Below are 24,812 nucleotides of genomic sequence, written 5' to 3' on the forward strand. Positions count from 1 at the left end.
GAGGAAACCCACGCACACGCCCCTTAGTGTCCAAAGATGTGTAGGTAGGTTGCAGGGATGAGGCAGAGGAGTGGGCCTGGGTAGGGTGCCATTTCAGAGAGTCGGTGCAGACTCGATGGGCTGAATGGCCTTCTTTTGCACAGTAGGGATTCTGTGATTGCATTAGTGTTACCAGGAGTGATTACTTAAAAATCATTGTTCCGTGCAGCACGGTGGCGCAGTGGGTTAGCGCTTATGCCTCAAGGCGCCGAGGTCCCAGGTTTGATCCCGGCTCTGGGTCACTGTCCGTGTGGCGTTTGCACATTCTCCCCGTGTCTGCAGGTAGGTTCCAGGGATGAGGCAGAGGAGTGAGCCTGGGTAGGGTGCCATTTCGGAGAGTCGGTGCAGACTCGATGGGCTGAATGGTTTCGCCCCCACAACCAAAGATGTGCAGGCTAGGTGGATTGGCCACGCTAAATTGCCCCTTAATTGGAAAAGAAAAATGAATTGGGTACTCTAAATTTATATTTTTAAAAAATAATTGTTCCAGTTCCACTGTAGAATTACTTGTTCTACATGAAGTACAGTTCCAAGGCTGTTTGCTCTGCTACCTTATAGTTTTGGTACTTTGCTTCAAGAACAGATACTGTCGACTTCTGGTGGCGGCCATGAGCTGATTGGTTGCACACAAAATGGCCCCTGCCTGGAGGAGTTGTTTCTGGCCCTTTCTACCTAGTCAATGGGTGTTTTTTGTGCAAAAAATGTGAAATGAGCGGAAGGTGTTGGTTTCTCCCTGAGTGTGTAACCCAGCAAAAGTTGGTAAGTGCCCTTGCTCAAGAGTTGGAGGACACATGTGGCGCAGCACTAACGGAGAAAATGGCAGAGGGGGAAGAGTCGCCGTCGTTTGTCACACTGCCTATGGAGCGGTCGATGGACTTTATAACAACAATCTTTATTAGTGTCACAAGTCGGCTTACATTAACACTGCAGGGAAGTTACTGTGAAAATCCCCAAGTCGCCACACTCCGGTGCCTGTTCTGGTACACTGAGGGAGAACTCAGAATGTCCAATTCACCTAACATTCATGTCTTTTGAGACTTGAGAGGAAACCGAAGCACCCGGAGGAAACCCACACAGATACGGGGAGAATGTGCAGACTCCGCACAGACAGTGACCTAAGCTGGGAATTGAGCCCGGGTCCCTGGCGCTGTGAAGCAACAGTGCTAACCATTGTGCTTATCAAGGTGGAGTTCCGGCACCTGTTTGGGTACACAGAGGGAGAATTTAGGAAAGGATTTTGGATGGACCCAGACAAGAGGGGAACCAGATGGTTGGGCAGGATCTGTGTTAGGTGGAATGGCGGATCTTAGTAGAGGACGAAGATCAGAAGCCCCCAATAAGGATTGTAACGTGGAACATATAAGGTCTAAATGGTCCAGTTAGATGTTTGTGTACCTAAAAAGGCTAAGGGCAGCTGTAGTTTTCCTTTGGGAGATATATCTGCAGGTGAAGGACCAGATGCAGTTAAGGAAGGGATGGGTGGGGCTAACGTTTCATTCGGAGTTTGACTCTAAGTCAAGGGGGGTTGCGATCCTGTTTAGTAAAAAGGTGACATTTGTGGTGACCATGAAGGTGCAGGACCGAGTGGGGGGCGGAGAGAGTTAGGTTCGTGATGGTGTGGGGTCCTGGGCAGGGGCGTCGGTTGTCTCAGGTAATGTATATGCGCCCAATTGGAATAATGCGGATTTTGTTAAGAAGCTGTTAGCATCCATCTGGGACTTGGATTCACATCAGTTGATAATGGGAGGCAATTTTATTTGTGTGATGGACCCTAAGGTGGATAGGTCTAGCACCAATTCAGTGGTCAGGTCGGGAGTGGCAAAGAAGCTGGGGGCATTTATGGATTCAGATGAGGGGATGGGGAGGGGGTGGATCTGTCGAGATTTAGGCATCCGGGAGAAAGGGAGTATTCCTTCTTCTCACATGTAAATTGAGAATACTACTGTATAGATTTTTTTTGTGATAGGGAATTCGGTGCTGTCAGTGGTCATGGGGGCAGAATACGCAAGGATAGTAATTACAGACCATGCATCATACTTTGTGGATGTGAGGTGTGAAATGGGCCAGGCACAGAGACCAGGATGGAGACTCCTGACAGATAAAAAGTTCTACGAGAAGGTGGCATTGGCGATTAAGAACTATGTGGAGCTTAATCAGAACAGGGAGGTTTCCTCCTCTATGTTCTCGAGGCATTGAAGGTGGTGACCCAGGGGAAGGTTATTTCTTATCAGGCCGACAAGGATAACGTTGAGAAAGATGAGAAGCAGAGGTTGGTGGATGCTATTGTTGAGGTGGTTTGGACTCGGGAGTTTTTAGCAGAAAGGAAGAAACTATAGGGACACTTTTACATTTTTTTTTGTAAAACATTTTATTAGGTATTTATAATTTTATAATAATAACAGTGAACAGTACACATATAAATATAGACAATGCATAAACCATCTCCATCCCTAACAAATCCCACCTAACCGGAACAGAAAATAGTCTAACACCCCTCCCCTACACCCCCCCCCCCCCCCCCCCCCCTTTTCTTATTGCCACTGCTGACAGTTTTCCCTGAAGAAGTCGAGGGAAAGAACCCGAGCATTTGGGCGAACTTAATTTTCTCAAGTCTGAGAAATCTGGCCATGTTGCTAACCCAGATCTCTGATTTGGGGGGCTTCGAGTCCCTCTAAGCTAGCAATATCCGCCTCCGGGCTACCGAGGAGGCAAAGGCCAAGATGTCAGCCTCTCTCGCCCCTGGACTCCCGGATGTTCCGACACTCCAAAAAGCGCCACCTCTGGACTCGGCACCACCCTTGTTTTTAGCACCGTGGACATTTACCATATTTACCATAGAATTTACAGTGCAGAAGGAGGCCATTCGGCCCATCGAGTCTGCACTGGCTCTTGGAAAGAGCACCCTACCCAAGCCCACACTCCCACCCTATAACCCAGCAACCCCACCCAACACTAAGGGCAATTTTGGACACTAAGGGCAATTTAGCATGGCCAATCCATCTAACCTGCACATCTTTTGACTCTGGGAGGAAACCGGAGCACCCGGAGGAAACCCATGCACACACGGGGAGAACGTGCAGACTCCACACAGATAGTGATCCAGCCGGGAATCGAACCTGGGATCCTGGAGCTGTGAAGGAATTGCGCTAACCACTATGCTACCGTGCTGACCTCTGCAAATCTCTGCCAAAATCCCCTAAGCTTTGGACATGCCCAAAACATATGGACATGGTTTGCTGGCCCTCCTGCACACCTCGCACACCTGTCCTCTATCCCAAAAAACTTGCTCATCCGGGCCACCGTCATGTTTGCCCGGTGTACCACCTTGAATTTTATCAGGCTGAGCCTGACACATGATGAGGACGTGTTGACTCTGCTCAAAGCATCCGCCCACAGACCCACCTCTATCTTCCCCCCCTCCCCCCCCAATTTGGACTTTAGCTCCACTATCTGAGTTACCTCCAACTCCATGAGCTCTTTATAGATATCTGATAGAAATCTAACTTTTAATATATAATAAGTTTAAAGGAAGAAATGGTTCAGAATCAAAATGGTTTATTCAGAAGTAAAATGGTTTATTAAGGTCACACAGTTCAAAACAGACAGGCAGTGAAAACTGCTGAATAGCATGAGAATGATCAGGTTAAAACTCCAGACAAAAGCAAGGACACATTTGTTAGTATGTAAATCTGGGCAGCGTTCCTAGCTCAGTTTTCATGACAACGGATAAAGTTTGGTTGGAACGGAATATCACAGTCACACCATATCAAAATTTGATGGACAGCCATTTCTAACAAATTGAATGAACTATAGTTATTATGGTCCAATCACAGACGGAAAGTGGACAGAACATTAAAGATAGTAATTACCTTAAAAATAGATGCCGATTTTGAACAATTCATTCTGGAATCATCTTACTTCATTTCTTTAACTATTTCCTGCGCTTTGCTCTGAAAGCCGCCATTTTGTCTATTTCCAACTTCTCTTTATTGTGTATTTTAATTTGAAGAAATCATCAAGAACTGCAATTTGTATTGAATTCAACTCAGTCATCTGTATTTGCTTGGACAAAACAAACTTTTTTTAAAACTGACCTGATCAAGAGACATTTGAAACTAACTGAATAAAGCTACAATGTACTTCACGCATGAAGCTCAGTTTTAAGTTCTGTCGAGTGATTTATAGTGCGGCAACCCACAAGATATATTAACCAAGTACAGATCTATCAATATCTGAGACCTTTCCCTCTCCCACCCCCTTCTAGAAACTACTTGTCCTATATCCCCCCGTGGCTGTAGAAGCGGAAAGATCGAAACCTACCTTCGCAAAAAATCCCGTGTCCACAGATATCTAAACCCATTCCCTCTCGGCAATTCAAATTTCTCCTTTAAATCCTCCAAACAGGGAAAGCTCCCATCTATGAATACATCTCCCATCCTCTTGATCCCTGCCCTCTGCCATCTCCAAAACCCCACATCCAGCCTCCCCGGAACAAACCAATGATTGTTACAAATTGGAGCCCAGATCGATGCTCCCTCCACTCTCATATGCTTCCTCCACTGCCCCAGACTCTCAGGGCCGCCACTACCACCACTATGCTTGTAGAGTATCGGGCCGGCGAGAACGACAGAGGTGTTGTCATCAATGCCCCCAGACTTGTGTCCTTACATGATTCCGCCTTTACTCGCTCCCACACCGACCCACCACCCGCTTCCTAATCATGGCTATGTTTCCCGCCCAGTAATAGTTGCTAAAGTTCGGCAGCGCCAACCCACCCTCCCCCCGACTACGCTCCAGCAGCAATTTCTTCACTCGCGGAGTTTTACCCACCCACACAAAACCAGAAATCACCTTATTTACCCGTTTAAAAAAGGCCTTTGGGATAAAGACAGGGAGGCACTGGAAAACAAACAGAAATCTCGGGACGACTGTCATTTTCATGGCCTGTACCCTCCCCGCCAATGACAGCAGGAGCATGTCCCACCTTCGAAAGTCCTCCTTCATTTGTTTCACTAGCCGGGTCAAATTTAGTTTATGTAACCGCTTCCATTCCCGTGCCACTTGGATCCCCAAATAACAGACGCTCCCTCCCACCACTCTGAACAGCAGCTCTCCCAGTCTCCTCTCCTGCCCCCTTGCCTGGTTCGAAACATCTCACTTTTCCCCATATTCAATTAGTACCCTGCAAACCGGCCAAATTCCCCTAAGATCCGCATAATCTTCCCCATCCCCCCTAAATATAGAGGAGGAGGTCGTCAGCATATAGCGAGACCCTGTCTGGTCTTCTCCTATCACCTCCAGGACACAATCTTCTATCCTTGAGGCCAAGATTTTAGCTAACAGTTTGGCATCGACATTCAATAGGGAGTTTGGCCTGTATGGCCCGCATAGCTCTGTGTCCTTCTCCTGCTTCAGGATCAGTGAGATCGAGGCCTGTGACATTGTTAGGGGAATAACACCCCGCTTCCTTGCCTCATTAAATGCCCTCACCAGCAGCGGGCCCAGCATCTCAGAGAACTTTTTGTAAAATTCCACTTGGTAGCCGTCCGGTCCCGGGGCCTTACCAGACTCCAGCCCCTCTGCTATTTCTTCAATCTCGATCGGGGCTCCCAACCCCTCCACCAACCCTTCTTCCACCTTCGGGAACTTCAACTCTCCCATTCCCTCCACCCCAGCTGGGGGTTCCGACTCATATAGCCGACTATAAAACTCCTTAAACACCCCGTTCACCCCTGCTGGGTCCAAGACCATATTCCCTCCTCTGTTCTTCACTCTTCCTATTTCCGTGGCCGTCTCCCTTTTCCTTAGCTGATGTGCAAGCATCCTACTGGCCTTCTCTCCACACTCATATATCGCTCTCCTCGCCTTCCTCAACTGCTCCACCGCTTTCCCTGTAGACAACAGACCAAATTCCATCTGTAGCTTCTGCCGCTCCTTCAATAACCCCGCCTCCGGGGCCTCAGAATATCTCCTGTTTACCTGGAGTATTTTCCCAACCAACCTATCTATCTCTGCTCGCTCCACCTTCTCCCTATGGACCCGTATCAATATTAGCTCCCCCTAACCACTGCCTTTAGCGCTTCCCAAACTGTTGCTGCCGAAACTCCCCCGTGTCATTTATTTCCAGATAGTTCTGGATGGAATCCCTCACGTCGGTACATCCCCTCGACTGTTAACAGTTCTACGTCCAATCTCCATAGCAGGCACTGACCACTCTCCTTGCTCAATCGGCGAATACTCGGTATCAACCACCCCCTCCAGTAAAGTCCTGTTCAAGATTTAAAAATCGATCCGTGTGTATACTTGCACATGAGAAAAGAAAGAAAACTCCTTCTGAACCTCATGGGTCTACCGCCCCCATCTGCTCCATAAACCCCTTTAGTTCCTTCGCCACTGCTGGCACCCTCCCTGTCTTTGACCTCGACCGGTCCAACCTTGGATCAATGACCGTATTAAGGCCCCCCCCCACCCCATGATCAGCTTATGCGAGTCCAGGTCCAGGATCTTCCCTGACACCCGTCTCATAAACTCCGCATCATCCCAGTTTGGTGCGTAAATATTCACAAACCCCACCAGCATTCCCTCCAGCTTCCTGCTCACCATGATACACCTATCCCCTGCATCCGCAACTATATTCCCCGTCTCAAATGACACCCGCTTATTGATCAGGATCGCGATTCCCCCCCCCAGTCTTAGAATCCAACCCTGAGTGAAATACTTGCCCGGCCACCCCTTCCTCAATCGGGTCTGATCTATCACCCTCAGGTGTGTCTCCTGTAGCATTGCCACGTCTGCCTTCAATCCCCTCAAATGTGCGAACACGAAAACCCTCTGAACTGGCCCATTCAGTCCTCTATCGTTCCATGTGATAAGCCTGGTCGGGAGGCATCATCCCCCCCCCCCCGCTGATCAACCATCACCCTTCTTAGGCCAGCCTCTAGCTCACGTCCCGTGCCTCCGTAGACCCACCCGCGGGACCCCCACCATAATCGACCTCCCATTTGTCTCCTAACAACAATCTCTCCCCTGTCAGCAGAACAATTCCCCCCTCCCCCCCCCCCCCATTAACAGAACAACAATCCCAACCCCCCCCCCCCTCAACAAACCTGATATGACCATCAATTCACAAGACACGTGGTTGGAAGTGAACAGTGGTTTTAATAGTCTTACAACTGAGCCTGCCTGCGACGAGATGAACTGCCAGCAGGCTCACAACTGCAGATCTTTATACTTCCAGTTAGTGGGAGGAGCCATGTGCGGAGCCAAGGGTGGAGCCCAGTACAAACTCCTCATCTCCCCCTACGGGCAGAGCCGCGCAACTGCTCGTATACCAAGCTTACAAAGACACAACACATACAATATAACAATGTGAATTACTAGGATTGTGATTCACCATATTCACCCCCTGTAAAAAAAATCAAGTCCAGCGGGGGTGGTGGGTCTACAAATTGAGTCGGTCCGGCGGTCGAGTCGTCCTCTGAGATCTACGAAGCACCAGGGTTGCAGCCTCTTCTGGTGGCTGGGTGGTGGCAGTCAGCGAGGGTACCATGGCGGACTCCGGGTGTGATTCGGTCCGAGCTTCGTACCCGACTGGTTCGACTGGTTACGGGGAGCGCCGGAAACCCATAGGCGCGGGGGCGTGGAGCACGGGCAGTGAACCTGCAGGCATGGGGGCGCCAGGCGTGGGGGGTTGGGTGGGGTGTAGTGTGAGGGGCATCTCGGCGGTAGTAGTGTCGGAGTTGGATCCTGCAGGCGCCAGGTCCCGGAAGGAAACAGTGTCCTGACAGGGTATTCGATGAACGCGTATTAGGGGTTTGAGTGGAGTAGGAGCACTCTCTCCATGAGTGGGTCAGTTTTGTGGGTCCGGACGTGCTTCCGGAGGAGAACTGGGCCTGGTGTCTTCAATCATGCTGGGAGCGAAACCCCTGTGGTAGTGGCCCTGGAAGAAACAAATAGCCGCTCGTGAGGGGTCTGATTGGTGGCAGTACATAGAAGGGACCTAATAGCATGGAACGCGTCGGGAGGACCTCCTGCCAATGGGTGGTCGGGAGCTTCCTGGACGGGAGGGTCAGTAGGACGGTCTTCCAGACCGTCGCATTCTCCCTCTCCACCTGCCCGTTCCCCCTGGGGTTGTAGCTGGTAGTCCTGCTCGAGGTAATGCCCTTGTCGAGCAGGTACTGGCGCAGCTTGTCGCTCATAAAGGATGAACCCCTGTCGCTGTGAAACCAAACCGGGTAAAGATGCTGTGCAGGGCTCTAATGACTGTGTGGGAGGTCATATCGGGGCACGGGATAGCAAAGGGGAAGCGGGAGAACTCGTCGATGACGTTTAATAAGAAGTACACATTCCGATTGGTCGAGGGTAGTGGCCCTTTGAAATCGATGCTCAGGCGTTCAAAGGACAGGGAGGCCTTTACCAGGTGGGCCCTGTCTGGTCTATAGAAGTGCGGTTTGCACTCCACACAGATCGGGCAATCCCTGGTGATGGGTTTTACCTCGGTGGAGAAAGGCAGATTTCGGGCTTTGATGTAGTGGGCGAGCCGGGTGACCCCCGGGTGGCAGAGGTCATTGTGGATAGCTTTCAGGCAGTCGTCATGCGTGCTGGCGCACGTGCCGCGGGACAGGGCATCTGGGGGCTCGTTGAGCTTCCCCAGTCGGTACATGATATCGTACTTGTAGGTGGAGAGTTCGATCCTCCACCGTAGGATCTTATCGTTTTTAATTTTGCCCCTTTGTGAGTTGTCAAACATAAAGGCAACCGATCTTTGGTCGGTGATGAGGGTGAACCTCCTACCTGCGAGGTAGTGCCTCCAGTGACGTTAGCTTCCACGATGGCTTGTGCTTCCTTTTCGACCGAGGAGTGTCGAAGTTCCGAAGCGGAGAGGAACCCGCGGGGAGAAAAAGGCGACTGGTCTCCTTGCCTGATTTAGTGTGGCTGCGAGAGCTACCTCTGAGGCATCGCTCTCTACCTGGAAAGGGACAGATTCATCCACCGCCCGCATGGCCGCTTTGGCGATGTCCTCCTTGATGCAGGTGAAAGCCTGGCGAGCCTCATCTGATAGAGGAAAGAGTGTGGCCTTAAATAGTGGGCGGGCTTTGTCCGCATACTGAGGGACCCACTGGGCATAATACGAGAAAAACCCCAGGCACCTTTTGAGGGCCCTGGGACAATGAGGGAGAGGGAGTTGTAAGAGGACGGTCTGGGTCGGGGCCCAGGACTCCGTTTTCCATGACATAGCCGAGGATGGCTAGCCTGGTCGTGCGGAAAACGCATTTCTCCGTGTTATACGTGAGGTTGAGTTTCTGGGCAGTCTGGAGAAATCGATGGAGGTTAGCGTCGTGGTCCTGCCGATCATGGCCGCAGATGGTGAGTTTCAGAGTTTGAAGAGGATGGATCCCAAGATGGCCACCGCCGTGGCTCGCACGTGGCGGGCGGCGAGGAAGATGGCGCCCAAGATGGCGGCCCCTATGAGTCGCACATGGCTGGCCGCGTGGAAGGGGTTGCCAAGATGGCGGCCCCCATGAGTCGCATGTGTCGGGTGGGGGCGAAGTCGGAGTACAGGCCGCAGCTTTTCGGGGCCTGCGGGCCTGTGAGTTTTGGAAACGAGTGCTCTGGGCTGCGGGAGAGTTTGGAGAGGGGGATTTCTTCGCCAGGCAGACCCGGGCATTGTGTCCTTTGCAACCGCAGCTGCTGCAGGTCGCGTTGCGGGCCGGGCAGTACTGCCGTGGGTGCTGTGGCTGTCCGCAAAAATGGCATACTGGGGCTGCGTAGTGGGTGGGTGGCTGCGCGGCGCAGGCCTGGGGCAGTCACTGGCCGGGGGCCCAGGATGGGGTCGCTTGGTCCGCAGGGAACGAGGTGAGGCTGCGGAACAAGACCTCCATGGTAGTAGCCAATTCTACAGTGTCCTCCCAAGTTCTGGGCCCTTTTTTCAAGCAACCGCTGGTGCACATAGTTTGACCTGAGCCCTGCCACGTACACATCTCTGACAGCGAGCTGTTCAACTGATACAGCTTGGTAATTACAGAACCAAGCTAAAGCTTTTAAATCCCGCAGGAATTCATCCAACGACTCCGCGGGGTGCTAGCGGTCGTACAATTGTGACGCGCGTAGACCTCGTTGATGGGCCTCATGTACATTCGATCTAGCATGGCTAGGGCCTCCGTATACGAGGTAATACTGTTAAGTTGAGTAGAGATACGGTGGCTCACCCTTGCGTGCAGTAGGCTGTGTTTCTGCTCCTCTGTAGTTTCTGATGTGCTTGATTCAGCCAGATAGGCCTTGAAACATCTGAGCCAGTGTTGAAAGATTTATTTTTCCTCTGCAGCCTGCGGATCGAGTTCTAGTCGATCAGGTTTGAGGGCTGATTACATAATTGTTTTCTTCTAGTTTCCTAAGACTATTAAATTGATGTGACCATCAATTCACAAGACACGTGGTTGGAAGTGAACAGTGGTTTTAATAGTCTTACAACTGAGCCTGCCTGTGACGAGATGAACTGGCAGCAGGCTCACAACTGCAGATCTTTATACTTCCAGTTAGTGGGAGGAGCCATGGGCGGAGCCACGGGTGGAGCCCAGTACAAACTCCTCATCTCCAACTATGGGCAGAGCCGCGCAACTTCTCGTATACCGAGCTTACAAAGACACAACACATACAATATAACTCAGTGGGAATTACTAGGATTGTGATTCACCACAAAACCTATCACCTGCTCACCCCCCACTGTGCTTCTGTGAGCTAGCCCGCCCAGCTAGCCCGGTAGCCCCCGCCCATGGCGCCATACATCCTACCCACTACTGTTCTACCTCCCACCCCCCCCCCCCGCTCGAACATACATTGTCAAAACAGCACAGTCCCCGACAAACACACACAAGAAAAAAAATCCACCCCCATTCCCCCACAAGAACAAAGTTGACCTCCAGAACTGAGCTACGGACCAAAAATTGATACAGAAAACACTCCATGTGCAGTTCAAAACGAAAATAGCTTTTACAGAATTGATACAGCATTACCTGCCCCCAGAGTTCTGTGTCTTCAGTTACCTGCCAGCCTTTTATCTTTAACAAAGTCAATCGCCTCGTCTGGCGATCCAAAATAATGCTCCTGACCCTCATAGGTGACCCACAAATGAGCTGGATGTAGCATTCCAAACTTCACCCCCTTCTTGAAGAGAGACGATTTTACTTTATTAAATCCTGCTCTTCTTTTGGCCAATTCCACATCCAGGTCCTGGTAGATTGCAGCTTGCTGTTTTCCCACTTGCAGCTCTATGTCTGCGTGGCCCATCACAAAATCGGTTCCTTTTTCAGGAATCGATGCATTCGCACCGCCATCGCCCTCGGTGGCTCATCCACACGCAGCTTCCTCGCCAACGCTCTATGCGCTCTGTCCACTTCCAAGGGTCGAGCAAACGCCCCATCACCCATTAACTTTTCAAGCATACTTGCCACATATGCCCTAGAGTCCTATCCCTCGCTGCCCTCCAGGAGGCCGGCGATCCTCATATTCTGCATGCGGGACTTATTCTCCAGGTCCTCCACCTTCTTCTGCAGCCTTTTCTGGCGTTCCCTCATCAGCTCCACCTCCGCCTCCAGCGCGGTTAGCTGGTCCTCATGCTCAGCCAACTTCTCCTCCACCTCCACGCCAGCCCGTGGGCTTCTAGATCCTGTTCCAGCCGATCGATCGGTGCCTTGATCGGGTCTAAACCTTCCTTCTTTTGCTTGGCAAAACTCTCCTGAATGAATTTCACCAACTGTACGGTTGACCACTGGACCGCCAAGCCAGGATCCTGCACCTCTGCCATGTTTTACTGTGCTGTAGGTTCTGCACACGCCTTCTTTGCTTGGCTATTTCTTCTTATAAGAGCACTTCTAGTCTACGTCTCCATATACTGGTGGGGGATTCTTCCTCACTGCCTCACCCGCCACCGATCTTTCCAATAACATTCCAAAAAGGTCGAGAGAAAAGGTCCAAAAGGTCTGTCACGAGTGGGAGCTTCCAAATACGCAACCTCCTACTCCCTGGCCGCCACCGGAAGCCCACTTTGACCTCCTGACAACAGGAAAGTTGGTGGATCAGCTTCGCTGCTCAAGAGGGGTTCAGTATGAGTATTGGGAGAAGGCTATTCGGCTGCTAGTCCATCAGTTGAGGCGACAGGCGGCTGCGTGGATGATTGTGCAGGTGAGGGAGGCAGGATGATGGTTGGTGACAATGCCAGAAAAAATCAATGAGGCTTTTGAGGCCTTCTATTGGGGGCTGTATAAGTCTGAGTCCCGGGGAGGACACAAATATGGGGCATTTTTGGGGTGGGCTGGTGTTTATAAAGCTGGAGAATGGGAAGAGACAGAGATTTGAGGTAGCATTGGGGTTGCAGGTGATAATGGAGTGTATGGCGTTGATGCAATTGGGAAAGGCACTGGGGCTTTCAAGTAGAATTTTATAAACCCTGTTTTTGGCAGAGTTGATGCCCCATCTCCTGGAGATGTATAATGAATTGTTGACGAGGGGGGAGTTGCCGGCCACACTTATGCAAGCTTCCATTTTGTTGATCCCAAAGAAGAATAAATCCCCGACAAAGTGTGAGTCTTGCAGGCCCATCTCCCTTCTGAATACAGATGTGGAGGTATGTGAAGGTGTAAGGGCGGTGTGGTTAGCACAGTGGTTAACATTGTTTCACAGCGCCAGGGTGCTGGGTTCGATTCCCAGCTTGGGTCACTGTCTGTGCAAAGTCTGCACGTTCTCCCCGTGTCTGCGTGGGTTTCCTCTGGGTACTCCGGTTTCCTCCCACAAGTCCCGAAAGACGTGCTTGTTAGGTGACTTGGACATTTTGAATTCTCTCCTGAACAGGCTCTGTGGCGACAAGGGGATTTTCACAGTAACTTAATTGCAGTGTTAATGTAAGACTACTTGTGACAACAATAAAGATTATTATTATTGGCTAAGATGCTGGCGAGGAGGTTGGAAGTGTATGTGACGGATGTGGTCTCAGAGGACCAGAGGTTTGTTAAGGGGAGGCCGTTCTCAAGTAACATCAAGAGGATTTTGAATGTGATAAACACCCTGATAAGGGCTAGAGCGCCGGAGGTTATCATATCAATGGACGCGGAGAACGTTGTTGACTGGGTAGAATGGAGGTAATTGTTCGAGATCCTGAGGAGATTTGGACTGACGTTTGTTGCATGGGTGCAGTTGTCTGCATCCTCCATGGTGAATGTGAGAACGAACAAGAAGAATTTGGGATATTTTGGGTTGCATAGAGCAACAAAGTAGGGAAGTCCACTGTCCCCGTTGTTGTTTGCGTTGGCTAGTGAGCCCTTGGCAATTGCACTAAGGGCTTCAAGAGAGTGGAAGGGCATTCTGAGGGGAGGTAGGGAGCACAGGGTGCTATTGTATGCGGATGATTTATTGTTTTACGTCTCAAACTCGCTGGAGTGTATGGGGAAAATAATGGACCGACTGGGGAATTTCGGTGCATTTTCAGGGTATAACTGGATAGTGAAAAGTGAGGTATGTCCGGTGAACGCCCAGGCGAGGAGTGCAAATGTGAGAGCCCTGCCATTCAAGGTGGCCAGGATAAGGTTTCAGTATCTGGGTATTCAAGTGGCCCATGATTGGGCCATAATGCATAAATGATAGAGGGGTCAAAGGGGATTTGAAGAGGTAGGATGCCCTGCCACTCTCTGCCAGGGAGGGTACAGACCGCAAAGATGAACGTTTGGCCGAGGTTTTTATTTATTTTTCAGTCCCTTCCAATATACCTTCCAATGGTGTTTTTCCGGAGGGTGGGTAAATTAATTATGGAATTTGTTTGGGCAGGTATGACATCCAGGATTTGGAGGATCGTTTTGCAGAGAGGCCGGCAAGTGATGGGGGTGGTGCTCCCAAACCTGTTGTACTATTATTGCGTGGCAAACGTGGAGAAGGTGAGACGCTGGTGGTGGGAGGTAGGGGTCAGAATGGATAGAGATGGAGGAGGCCTCGTGTGGGGACGAGAATGAGGGCCCTGGCAGTGGCCCCGCTTTTGCCGGGTAGGCATATTGTAGTCCCGCCTTTGTGTCATTTCTCAAAATTTGGAATCAGTTGAGGTGCCACTTTGATATAAGATGTATGTCGGTATTGGCTCCAATATGCGGGAATCATAGGTTTATACCAGGATGGATGTTCAGGATTTGGCATAGGGAAGGGTTAGAGGGAAGTTATTTGTAGAGGGAAAGTTCGTGAGACTAGAGGAATTGCAGGAGAAGTTGAGTTGCCAAGGGGGAGCGAATTCTGACATTTTCAGGTCTGGGATTTTGCATGTAAGGAGCTGCCCTTGTTCCTTCAGCTGTCAAAGCATACGCTGTTAGATACGTTGTTAACTCAGGATGAGCTGGGAGGGGCAGGGAGGATTGGGGATATTTATAAATGGTTTTTGGAGAAACAAAGACACCAGTGGAGGGAATAAGGTGGAAATGGGAGGAGGAACTGGGGATATGGCTTGGGTGGGAGGGTTCTGGAGTGAAATAATGCACCAGATAAATTCAACCTAATTCTGTGCTATGCAGTTCAAGGTGGTGCAGAGGGCTCATATGACTCGGGCTCAGTTTCTTCTGGAAGTGGTGGTACAGGCTTGGAGGGCCGAAGGACTTGTTCCTGTGCTATATTGTTCTTTGTTCTTAGAATGCGAGACATGTGGGAGGGGGCGGGGGAACAACGCTCATATGTTCTGGGAGTGCACAAAGTTTCTGGGCGGTGGTTTTCGAGACTCTGTCAGAAATAGTGGGTGTGAGGATGTCGCCGTACCCTTTGGTGGCGATTTTTGGTGTTTCAGATCTGCTGGAGGGGAAGGAGGCCAATGTCATGGCCTTTGTCTCTCTGGTTGACCAGCAGTGAATCTTACTGAGTTGGATGTCAGCAGTGCCGCAGGATTTCGGCATGGCTGAGGAATTTGTATGAATTTTTGAAACTGGAGAAGATCAAGTTCGCTCTCGGGGGTCAGAAGAGTTGTTCTATGTGAGACGGAGGCTCTTTCTGTTCCTATTTGAGGATCTATTTGTTGCCAGCGGGAGGGGAGGGGACCAACACTCGTTTGTTCACTCATTTCTTCTCTAAATATCTATAGAAACTCTGACTATCCGTCTTCATATTTCTAGCTAGCTTTCTAGCAGTGTATTTTTTCCCTCCTGAAGGTCAGAGTCACAACAGCATAAAAGGAGGCCATTTGACTCATTGAGTCCACACCAGAGTTTGTATAGAGCAATCTAGTTACTTCCCAGCACCATATTTCATTACTTGTCCAGCACCCTCGTCTCTTTCTCCAGCCCATTAGTCTTCACCAGATCGTGTAGGATGTCAGCAATCCTGAGGAAAAGGCTAGCAACTTCCAAGAAAAAGACTGATTCTTGATTCAGCCACCCTCTCCCTGAGCCCATCATCTGCAAGGCAGCCAAGCCCCACTTGGACCTTTACCCTCTGCATCTGGAGTCTTCTCCCATCCCTTTCCAGTGAACAATCTGGTATTCTTTTGACCCCTTATTTGTGACATTTTCATGCAGCCTTATCGGGGTCCAGTTTCCCTCCTCTCGGTCTTCCCTCTACCTTCCATTGTCTTCATCCACTTCCTTGCCCTTCTGCCTGCCATGAGCCCTCACCACTATCTGTCCTTGCACAGCCCTCCTTCCACATTACCTCCCTTGTCTTCATCAGGCCAATACCCTGGTCAAAATTCAGACCTTCATTGTGGTGGCTGTAAAAGTACAGTCCTGTCCAGATAGACACTGGTGCATGGCACTGGGGGAAAAGCAGATCCCTATACTCCCCAACTCCAGGTGCAGTACTGATCCAAGATGGTGACATAGGAGGGTCCATAGGTCCAGTAGCACAATGTGTTCATGAAGTCCAGCTTGGCATGGGGACGTAGGCCCCGACAGAGTGGTGAACCGCACATCAGGAGCAGCGGAGCACTCTGGCAGAAAGGCTTTTTTACCTTCACCTCAAGTCTTTTGTGAACTGAGGTCTGTCTTGTGCATGCCACTCTTCAGCAATCGGGTTTTAGACCAATGTAACTTCACGCTGGCGGGCAGCTGTTTTAATAAGCATTCATGAGATGCAAATAGAATTCACGTCACCACTCAATAGGGTACCCCGGGGCCCAGGGGTATCCTACTGTCTCTTTGCTGAGGAAATGTTTTATTTGTAAGTGTCTCATTTCCTCTCCTGTCGGCAATTCCCATACCTCCATCAGTTCGTTCAGCGTCGCTAGTCTGTGCCCTACGTAGAAGTCCCTAACTGTCAGCATTCCCCCATCCTGTTTCCATTTTTTAAATGTTGTGTCCAGCATGGCTGGCAGGAATCTGTGGTTAATGCAGATGGAGCCATTCTGGTCTTAGTTGGCCCCATGTTTTCAGTGTGGCCGCTACCACTGGGCTCGATGTGTATTTCAACGAGGGGGATGGAAGTGCTGCCGTGGTCAGGACCCAGAGTGTCGTTCCCTTGCAGGAGACCTCCTCCATCTGTACCCACTCCGAGTTGGGTACCCATCTCCTCACTCTTTCCGCTGCTGTCGCCCCGTAGTAATAATGCAGGTTTGGCAGTGTCAGGTCTCCCTTAAATCTCCTCCTCTGCAGTGTTGATTTGGGGACTCTTGGGTTCTTGCACACACACACACACACACACACACACACACACACACACACACACACACACACCCCCCCCCCCCCCCCCCCCCCCCACACACACCATAATTAAGCTATCTACGTTCTGGAAGAAGGCCTTGGGGATGAAGATCGGTATGGACCTACACAGGAAGGGAAACCTCGGCAGCACGTACATTTTGATCTTCTGCACTCTCCCTGCCAGGGAGAGTGGGAGTGCGTCCCACCACTGTAGGTCCTTTTTGACTTCCTTCACCAGGCTGGTCAGGTTCCCACTTATGGATCTGTGTCCAGTCTCTGGCTATTTGGATCCCCAGGTATCGGCTTCTGTTTTGGGCTATTTTGAATGGGAGTCGCTCCAGCTCTGTCCCTCCCCAGTTTGGGTTCACAGGGAATGCCTCGCTTTTGCCCACGTTGAGTTTGAAACCTGAGAAGGTTCCGAACTCTCTTAGGATCCGCATGATTGCTTTCAGTCCTTCCTGTGGCTTTGAGATTCCCTTCCAGTTTTTTGCGTCCCTAAATGAAAATTAATACTTAGTTGTCATGATACCCTGGGCTAGTGTGCGATCAATTCCAGTCCCACTGGATCCGGAGTTGCAACATAGGTAAAATTAGATTGTATTTAGATTACCCAAGGTTCTTGGCTGAGCCCCATAAACTGCAGCCACAAGGTTTGTAACTTAAAACAAGTAATGATCTTTTATTATGTATAGTATTATAATTAAACAGACAGAAAATATAACTGACTACATAATACCCCTTTCCCAACCCCCACCCTCCCAACTACCCCCAGTCCACACACACAGATCGGAAAAGGTGGTGGAAAGGTAAGGAAAATATTGATGTAATAAAAGGATAAAGATCTTTGATGCGCTAGGATGATTTCCGGTTAGCATTTCACCAACGTTTAACTTCCATATTGATACTTCTTTCTGCTAGGTTGAGATAGTTTTCTCTGGCAAGGTTGTCTACTTTTTCTGCAAACTCAGGATCATTCCGAGTTCACAGCAAAGGATGTGCCGGGCACAGCCTGCGCTCAGAACAAAATTTTTTAAAATAAATTTAGATTACCCAATTTTGTTTTTCAATTAAGGGGCAAGTTAGCATGACCAATTCACCTACCCTGCACACCTTTTTGGGTTGTGGGGGTGAGACCCACGCAGACACAGGGAGAATATGCCAACTCCACATGGTTAGTGACCCGGGGCCGGGATCGAACCCGGGTCCTGAGCGCTGCGAGGCAGTAGTGCTAACCCCTGCACCACCGTGCTGCCCTGATAGAGTAGTGCTTTCACTTCAGTAAGCAGGAGAGAAAGCATTCATTTCACCTCTAAAGTACAAACACTTCTGCCCAGTTCTCTAGAAAGCAACATGCAGGAATCAGTCATTGACCGTTGTCAGCAGAACGTTGTACCTGGCCAACCCACAGTTTGGCTGCTAACCAATCTATCAAACTCCCTCCAAATTTGGTTCCTAAGATCCACTCAGTGTCGAGGAGTCGGACTTCTCCTTTCCAAAAACAAAACCTGGGAGCACAATGTCCTGACAAGTAGGCTGCTTGAACTTCAATCTTCTGTTTAAAGGCAAGGACCAAAGTAATAAAATAATATAAAACAAAATGGAAACAACGGAAATAAACTGGAAGGACTTTTTACATGGTTCTATTGTCCTCACTTTCAGGTGTGCAGGTTTTGTATTTCAGAAGATTGGCAAGCTGGCAGCTACAGCCATTGGTGGTGGGTTCCTATTGATGCAGGTAAATAAAAGTTAATTTCAATATTAGTTACATTGAGCATGTTAATTTACATAAATGTTGGCAAACTGGTTTCATATTAATACGGTGCATTGTTATTCAAATTAAATCAATTGCGGGAGTGCCTGAAAAGCAGTACTTAGTACGGCAGCCCATTTCTGAAGAATACCACAGCAGCAAAAACAGAGTAATTTATAAAAGTTATAGGGGCTGGTTTAGCACAGTTGGCTAAACAGCTGGCTTGTAATGCAGAACAAGGCAGCAATGCGGGTTCAATTCCCGTACCAGCCTCCCAAACAGGCGCCGGAATGTGGCAACTGGGGGCTTTTCACAGTAACTTAATTGAAGCCTACTTGTGACAATAAACAATTATTATTATTAAAAGTAGCTAACCTCAAGAATTGTACTACATTTTTAATGCGTTTTTAAAATAAATTTAGAGTACCCAATTCTTTTTTTTTTAACAATTAAGGGGCAATTTAGCGTGGTCAATCCACCTACTCTGCGCATCTTTCGGTTGTGGAGGTGAGACCCACACAAACACGGGGAGAATGTGCAACCTCCACAAGGACAGCGACCCAGGGCCGGGATCGAACCTGGGATCTCAGTGCATGAGACTGCAGTGCTGCACTGCGCCACCGTGCTGCCCCCGCCCAAAATTTTTTATGTTAGCCCAGGCATCTGTTCCTTTTAATTGGGGAAGTCATCCATTTTGCATTTACTGAGTTTCTATTAAATTGTAGAACACCAAGGGTGCGAATTTTCGGACTCGACCCACCGGAATCAGAGTGAGACGTGAACTGTAGATCCCAGGAGAGACCTCTCCCAGAATTCACAACGGTCATTACACCTCGCGGGACCATTGCGCTCTGGATCCCACCCATAATGGATGGGATCCAGACTCAGCTAAGTGAGCTGAAAAACTCACTTAACTCTGCCAGCGTCAGATCAAACCGGCTCCAGTGATCCACTGGCCTCGCTGAGACCCCCAGGGTGCCAGGCTGGCTGTGCCCAAGTGGCATTTTGCTCACGCCAGGAATCAGGCCTGGTTGTGTCCTGCCCATGTGATGTGGGGTGCAGGAACTCGAGGACCCTCCCAACAGGTGAGTTGGGTATTAGGGGGTTGTTTCGGGGAGGTCGAGAGATCGGGGCGCCATTGAAAAATGCCGCCCGATCTCTTCCTGTGCAAAAGATGTGTCTCAGTGCAGCCTTGGTGGGGAATTCCCTGTTGAGGCCTGAAACAAAAGTGTGATGGGAAAGGTTAATATTAATGTACTTGGGGCAGGAAGGTAGCGCAGTGGTTAGCTGCTTCACGGCGCCGAGGACCTGTGTTCGATCCCGGTCCCGGGTCACTGCCGTGTGGAGTTTGCACGTTCTCCACGTGTCTGCGTGGGTTTCACCCCCGCAACCCAAAAGGATGTGCAGGGTAGGTGGATTGGCCAGATAAATTGCCCCTTATTGGACCAAAAAAAGAATACGATACTCTAAAATTTAAAAAATATATGTCTTAATGTACTCAAAATTCATGTTGAAATCACTTTTGAAAGACCAAACTAAATGTCATAATATACACCAGTATATCATGGTGCAGACACACACTGATGGACACACACACAGGGACCAATTAACATGCACAAACACCGCAGCCAATCACCAGTTAGAATACACACTATAAAGGCAGAGGGCACCATGGTTCCCGCTCATTCTGGGTGCTGCCTCTGAGTGTAACAAGAACTCATCCAGCCCAGCACAGACTCACAACACGTGCTGAGAGAATCAACTGGTTCGGACAAGGCATAGGTCTCTAGTTTAAGTTAGCATCATTTAGACCCACGGTCATCGTGAGTTAGTTAGTTAGATATAGTTCATAAAATTGAGTTGAACCTTCATCAGTGTTGGAAGTGTCTGTTCATCTCTTGTCTACACTTGCCAACACTTCATAGTACCAGGAGTTGAGGGATGCTCGCACTTCTGAGACCTACCTTTCAGTGATCTGCCTTCCACCAGTCTTGCGCCATCCTACATGGACTCGTTTGCCCACCGCCGCCTCTCCGCATTGCAGGGAATCTGGGCTCGAACTGGAAACTTTTCAAACAGCGCTTCCAGCTGTACCTCGAAGCCAGGGACCTGGAAGCTGCCTCGGACGCACGGAAGATTGCTCTCTTCCTCTTCACAGCCGGTGACCACGCTCTGCACATTTACAACTCACTCACCTTCGATGAGGGTGAGGACAAATCGAAGTTCAAGACCATAATTCTGAAGTTCGACAGCCACTCCGCGGTCGAGGTCAACGAGAGCTTCGAGAGATAGATGTTTCAGCAGCGAATTCAGGGTAAGGATGAGCCTTTCCAGTCCTTTATTACCCACCTCCGCATCCTTGCGCAGTCCTGCAACTACGGGTCCACCTCTGACTCTATGCTCCGTGACCAGATTGTTTTTGGTGTTCAATCTGAGCCCCTGTGCCAGCAGCTACTAAAAGTAAAGCAGCTCACTCTCTCTACGGCCATTGAGACCTGTGTACATCATGAACATGCCTCCACGCGCTACTCCTGCATCCAGGCTGCTGAAACGGCCGGCAAGCCCCTTACGAAGCAGAACGGGTCCAAATGATTAAATCTTTTCAGGCTCTGGATCTGAACAATGGTGGCCATTTTGCGTGCTTTTCGCGGAGTCCCGCGCTTACACGCAGGGAGCGCGCCGACGTCACCGACCGCTTTGCGCAGGTGTACGCTACGCTGGATCACCCCACGCATGCACGGTGGCGCGACGAACGTCCCGACGCTCCGGCGTGCGGCAACTGCGGCTCCGCCCACTTAAAGCGGCAATGTCCCGCAAAGTCCCGACGCTGCCTGCAGTGTGGCAAACAAGGCCACTATGCTACAATGTGCAGATCTTCCCTGCCTGCTGTTTTTAGGAGGTCCACCCAGCCCCACAGAGATGTCAGGGCTATCCAGCCTGCCATCAATGAACCTACTCTAGACCTTGATCCCGACTGTGCCTGCAATGACCCACAGGTCCCGTTCAAAATCGGCGTTGTTACTAGGAACAGGATGTCCCCCAAGCGTGGCACTGAACCTGTCCACGTCCACAGCGTCAACCAGGATGATGAGTGGTGTGCCACCCTTATGGTCAACCAGTCCCCTGTCAGGTTCCGCCTGGACACTGGCGCTTCTGCCAATCTCATTGCGTCGTCTGATTTTCGCAAGCTCTGCGTACAGCCTGCTGTCCTGCCATCTGCCTGCAAATTGCTGGACTACAATGCCAACGCCGCCAGCGGCTCCTGCCGCCTTGAGGCAGATCCAACTAGATGAGTCAAACAGGAAGCTGTGTACGTTCAACACACCCTTTGGCAGGTTCTGCTACAACCAGATGCCATTCGGCATCATTTCTGAGTCCGAAGTTTTCCACCGGATTATGGAGCAGATGATGGAGGGGAACGACGGCGTCCGGGTATATGTCGACAACATTATTATCTGGTCAACCACCCCACAGGAACACATTGCCCGCCTTAAGCGCGTTTTCAGGCGCATCCACGAACACGGCCTCCGCCTCAATAGGGCCAAATGCTCCTTCGGCCAGTCGAGTATCACGTTTCTGGGGGATCACATCTCCCACCAGGGGGTGCGTCCGGACGAGGACAAAATTGCAGCAATCAAGTCCATGAAGACGCCCGAGGACAAGAAAGCGGTCCTCCGGTTCCTGGGAATGGTGAATTTCCTCGGGAAGTTCATTCCGAATCTTGCCTCACACACCACGTCCCTCAGATACCTGATTCGCAAAACCACAGATTTCCTTTGGCTCCCAGCTCACGAGCATGAATGGCAGAAGTTGAAAGCCAAGCTTTCCACGGCCCCCCTTTTCCGACCCGACCAGAGACCAAAATCTCTACGGATGCCAGTCAGTCGGGGATTGGTGCCGTGCTCCTGCAACGAGACGATGTCTCGTCATAGGCCCCCGTTGCCTATGCGTCACGGGCGATGACTCCCACAGAGCAGCGCTATGCGCAAATTGAGAAAGAGTGTCTCGGCCTTCTCACTGGAGTCGTAAAGTTCCACGACTACGTCTATGGACTTCCGCAGTTCACGGTTGAAACCGACCACTGCCCCCTTGTAAATATTATCAAAAAGGACCTGAATGACATGACGCCTCGCCTCCAGCGTATCCTACTCAAGCTGCGCAGGTACGACTCTCAACTGATCTATACCCCTGGCAAGGACCTTGCCGTTACCGATACCTCTCAACGTCGATCACAACTACGTGTGATCATGACGGCTTTATTTGCCAGATAAATGCCCAAGTTCAGCTTGCAGCCCCCCATTTGCCAGCTTCAGATGCACGACTGATGCAAATTCGCCGCGAGACGGCGGCCGATCCACTTCTGCAGCGGGTGATGCGCCTGATGTTAGACGGTGGCTCAAGGGCCAATGCCCGCAATTTTACAACGTCCGCGATGACCTGCCGGTTGTCGACGGGGTGCTCTTGACATTGGATCGCATCGTCATTCCACAAAGCATGCACCAGCTGGTGTTGGAGCAAATCCATGAAGGCCATTTAGGAATCGAGAAATGCCACCGCAGGGCCAGAGAAGCCGTCTACTGGCCGGGCATCAATGATGATATTGCCAATGTGGTGCTGATCCCAATGTAGGGGCTGATTTAGCTCATTGGGCTAAACCGCTGGCTTTTCAAGCAGACCAAGCAGGCCAGCAGCACGGTTTGATTCCCGTATCAGCCTCCCCGGACAGGCGCCGGAATGTGGCGACTAGGGGCTTTTCACAGTAACTTCATTGAAGCCTACTCGTGACAATAAGCGATTTTCATTTCATTTTCAACTGCTCTACCTGCCAGTGTTTTCAGCCCGCCCAACCACGGGAGACCCTGATGCCCCATGAGCTCGTCACATCGCCTTGGACCAAAGTGGGCGTCGACTTGTTCCATGCATTGGGCAGGGACTACGTCATCATCATCGACTACTTCTCCAGTTACCCGGAGGTCATCAGGCTGCACGATATAACATCCTCGGCTGTGATCAGGGCGTGTAAGGAGACGTTTGCCTGACATGGCATTCCGCTGACGGTCATAGATAGATAGAGAAATACAGCACAGAACAGGCCCTTCGGCCCACGATGTTGTGCCGAACTTTTGTCCTAGGTTAATCATAGAATTCTGGACACTAAGGGCAATTTATCATGGCCAATCCATCCACCCAACCTGCACATCTTTGGACTGTGGGAGGAAACCGGAGTACCCGGAGGAAACCCACGCACACACGGGGAGGATGTGCAGACTCCACACAGACAGTGACCCAAGTCGAAATCGAACCTGGGACCCTGGAGCTGTGAAGCAATTGTGCTATCCACAATGCTACCGTGCTGCCCTTAAGAAGAAATTAATGTACACTCCATTATTGTACCCTAATCCATGTACCTATCCAACAGCCGCTTCAAGGTCCCTAACGTTTCCGACTCAACTACTACCACATGCAGTGCATTCCATGCCCCCACTACTCTCTGGGTAAAGAACCTACCTCTGACATCCCCCCTATATCTTCCACCATTTACCTTAAATTTATGTCCCCTTGTAATGGTTTGTTCCACCCGGGGAAAAAGTCTCTGACTGTCATGTCAGACAATGGCCCCTGTTTCGCGAGCAGGGAATGGGCCGGCTTCACCCGACACTACAACTTCGAGCACGTTACGTCCAGTCCCCTATACCCCCAATCCAATGGTAAGGTGGAAAAGGGGTCCACATCGTTAAGCGGCTCCTCAGCAAGGCCGCCGACGCCGGCTCAGATTTCCATCTTGCTCTGCTAGTCTATCGCTCCGCCCCGCTCTCCGCTGGCCTGTCGCCTGCTCAGCTACTAATGAACCGCACACTCAGAACGACAGTGCCATCAATTCTCACTCCCAACCTCGATTATGTCCCCGTGCTCCACCGCATGCCCATGTCTCAACTGCAGCAGAAAACGTCCTCCGACTCACGGGCTGCTGACCTTCCCGATATCCATCCACGCGACAAGGTTCGCATCCACCTCCCGGACGGTGGCTGGTCTGCGCCTGCGGTCGTTCTAAGGCAGGTGGCCCCCCTGGGCCACCAGTCATTGCCCCACCCTTGAGGTGGTCAACCAGAGTTCGTCGCCCACCTCAGAGACTGAACTTATGAACTCTGTACACATGTGGACTCTCTGAAATTTTCTTTTTCCTATATCCTTTATTGTTGCATTCGTTATCCAGTGATTTGTAAATAGATTTGTTGGTTGTTCCAGTTAATGGTAGTCATCTGCACCAAGCACATTCCTATGTAAATAGTCTTGTTCTCTGTAAATAGCTTTCTAGAATGTCTGTTGTGCCGAACTACAAAGGTTCGGCACAACATCGTGGGCCGAAGGGC

General features: G+C 50.4%; 1 protein-coding gene across 3 annotated transcripts in view; it reads left to right on the forward strand.

Moving 5' to 3' along the window:
* fundc1 (FUN14 domain containing 1) overlaps nt 1–24,812 on the forward strand; it is a 60,097-nt gene that overhangs the window by 10,963 nt on the left and 24,322 nt on the right. For all 3 annotated transcript variants that reach the window (XM_038802084.1, XM_038802083.1, XM_038802082.1), the window contains exon 3: nt 18,351–18,426. In XM_038802084.1, coding sequence (XP_038658012.1) covers nt 18,351–18,426 — 76 coding nt within the window. The remainder of the gene's footprint in view (nt 1–18,350; nt 18,427–24,812) is intronic.

This window comes from Scyliorhinus canicula, chromosome 7, assembly GCF_902713615.1.
Source record: "Scyliorhinus canicula chromosome 7, sScyCan1.1, whole genome shotgun sequence".
Classification (NCBI taxonomy): domain Eukaryota; kingdom Metazoa; phylum Chordata; class Chondrichthyes; order Carcharhiniformes; family Scyliorhinidae; genus Scyliorhinus; species Scyliorhinus canicula.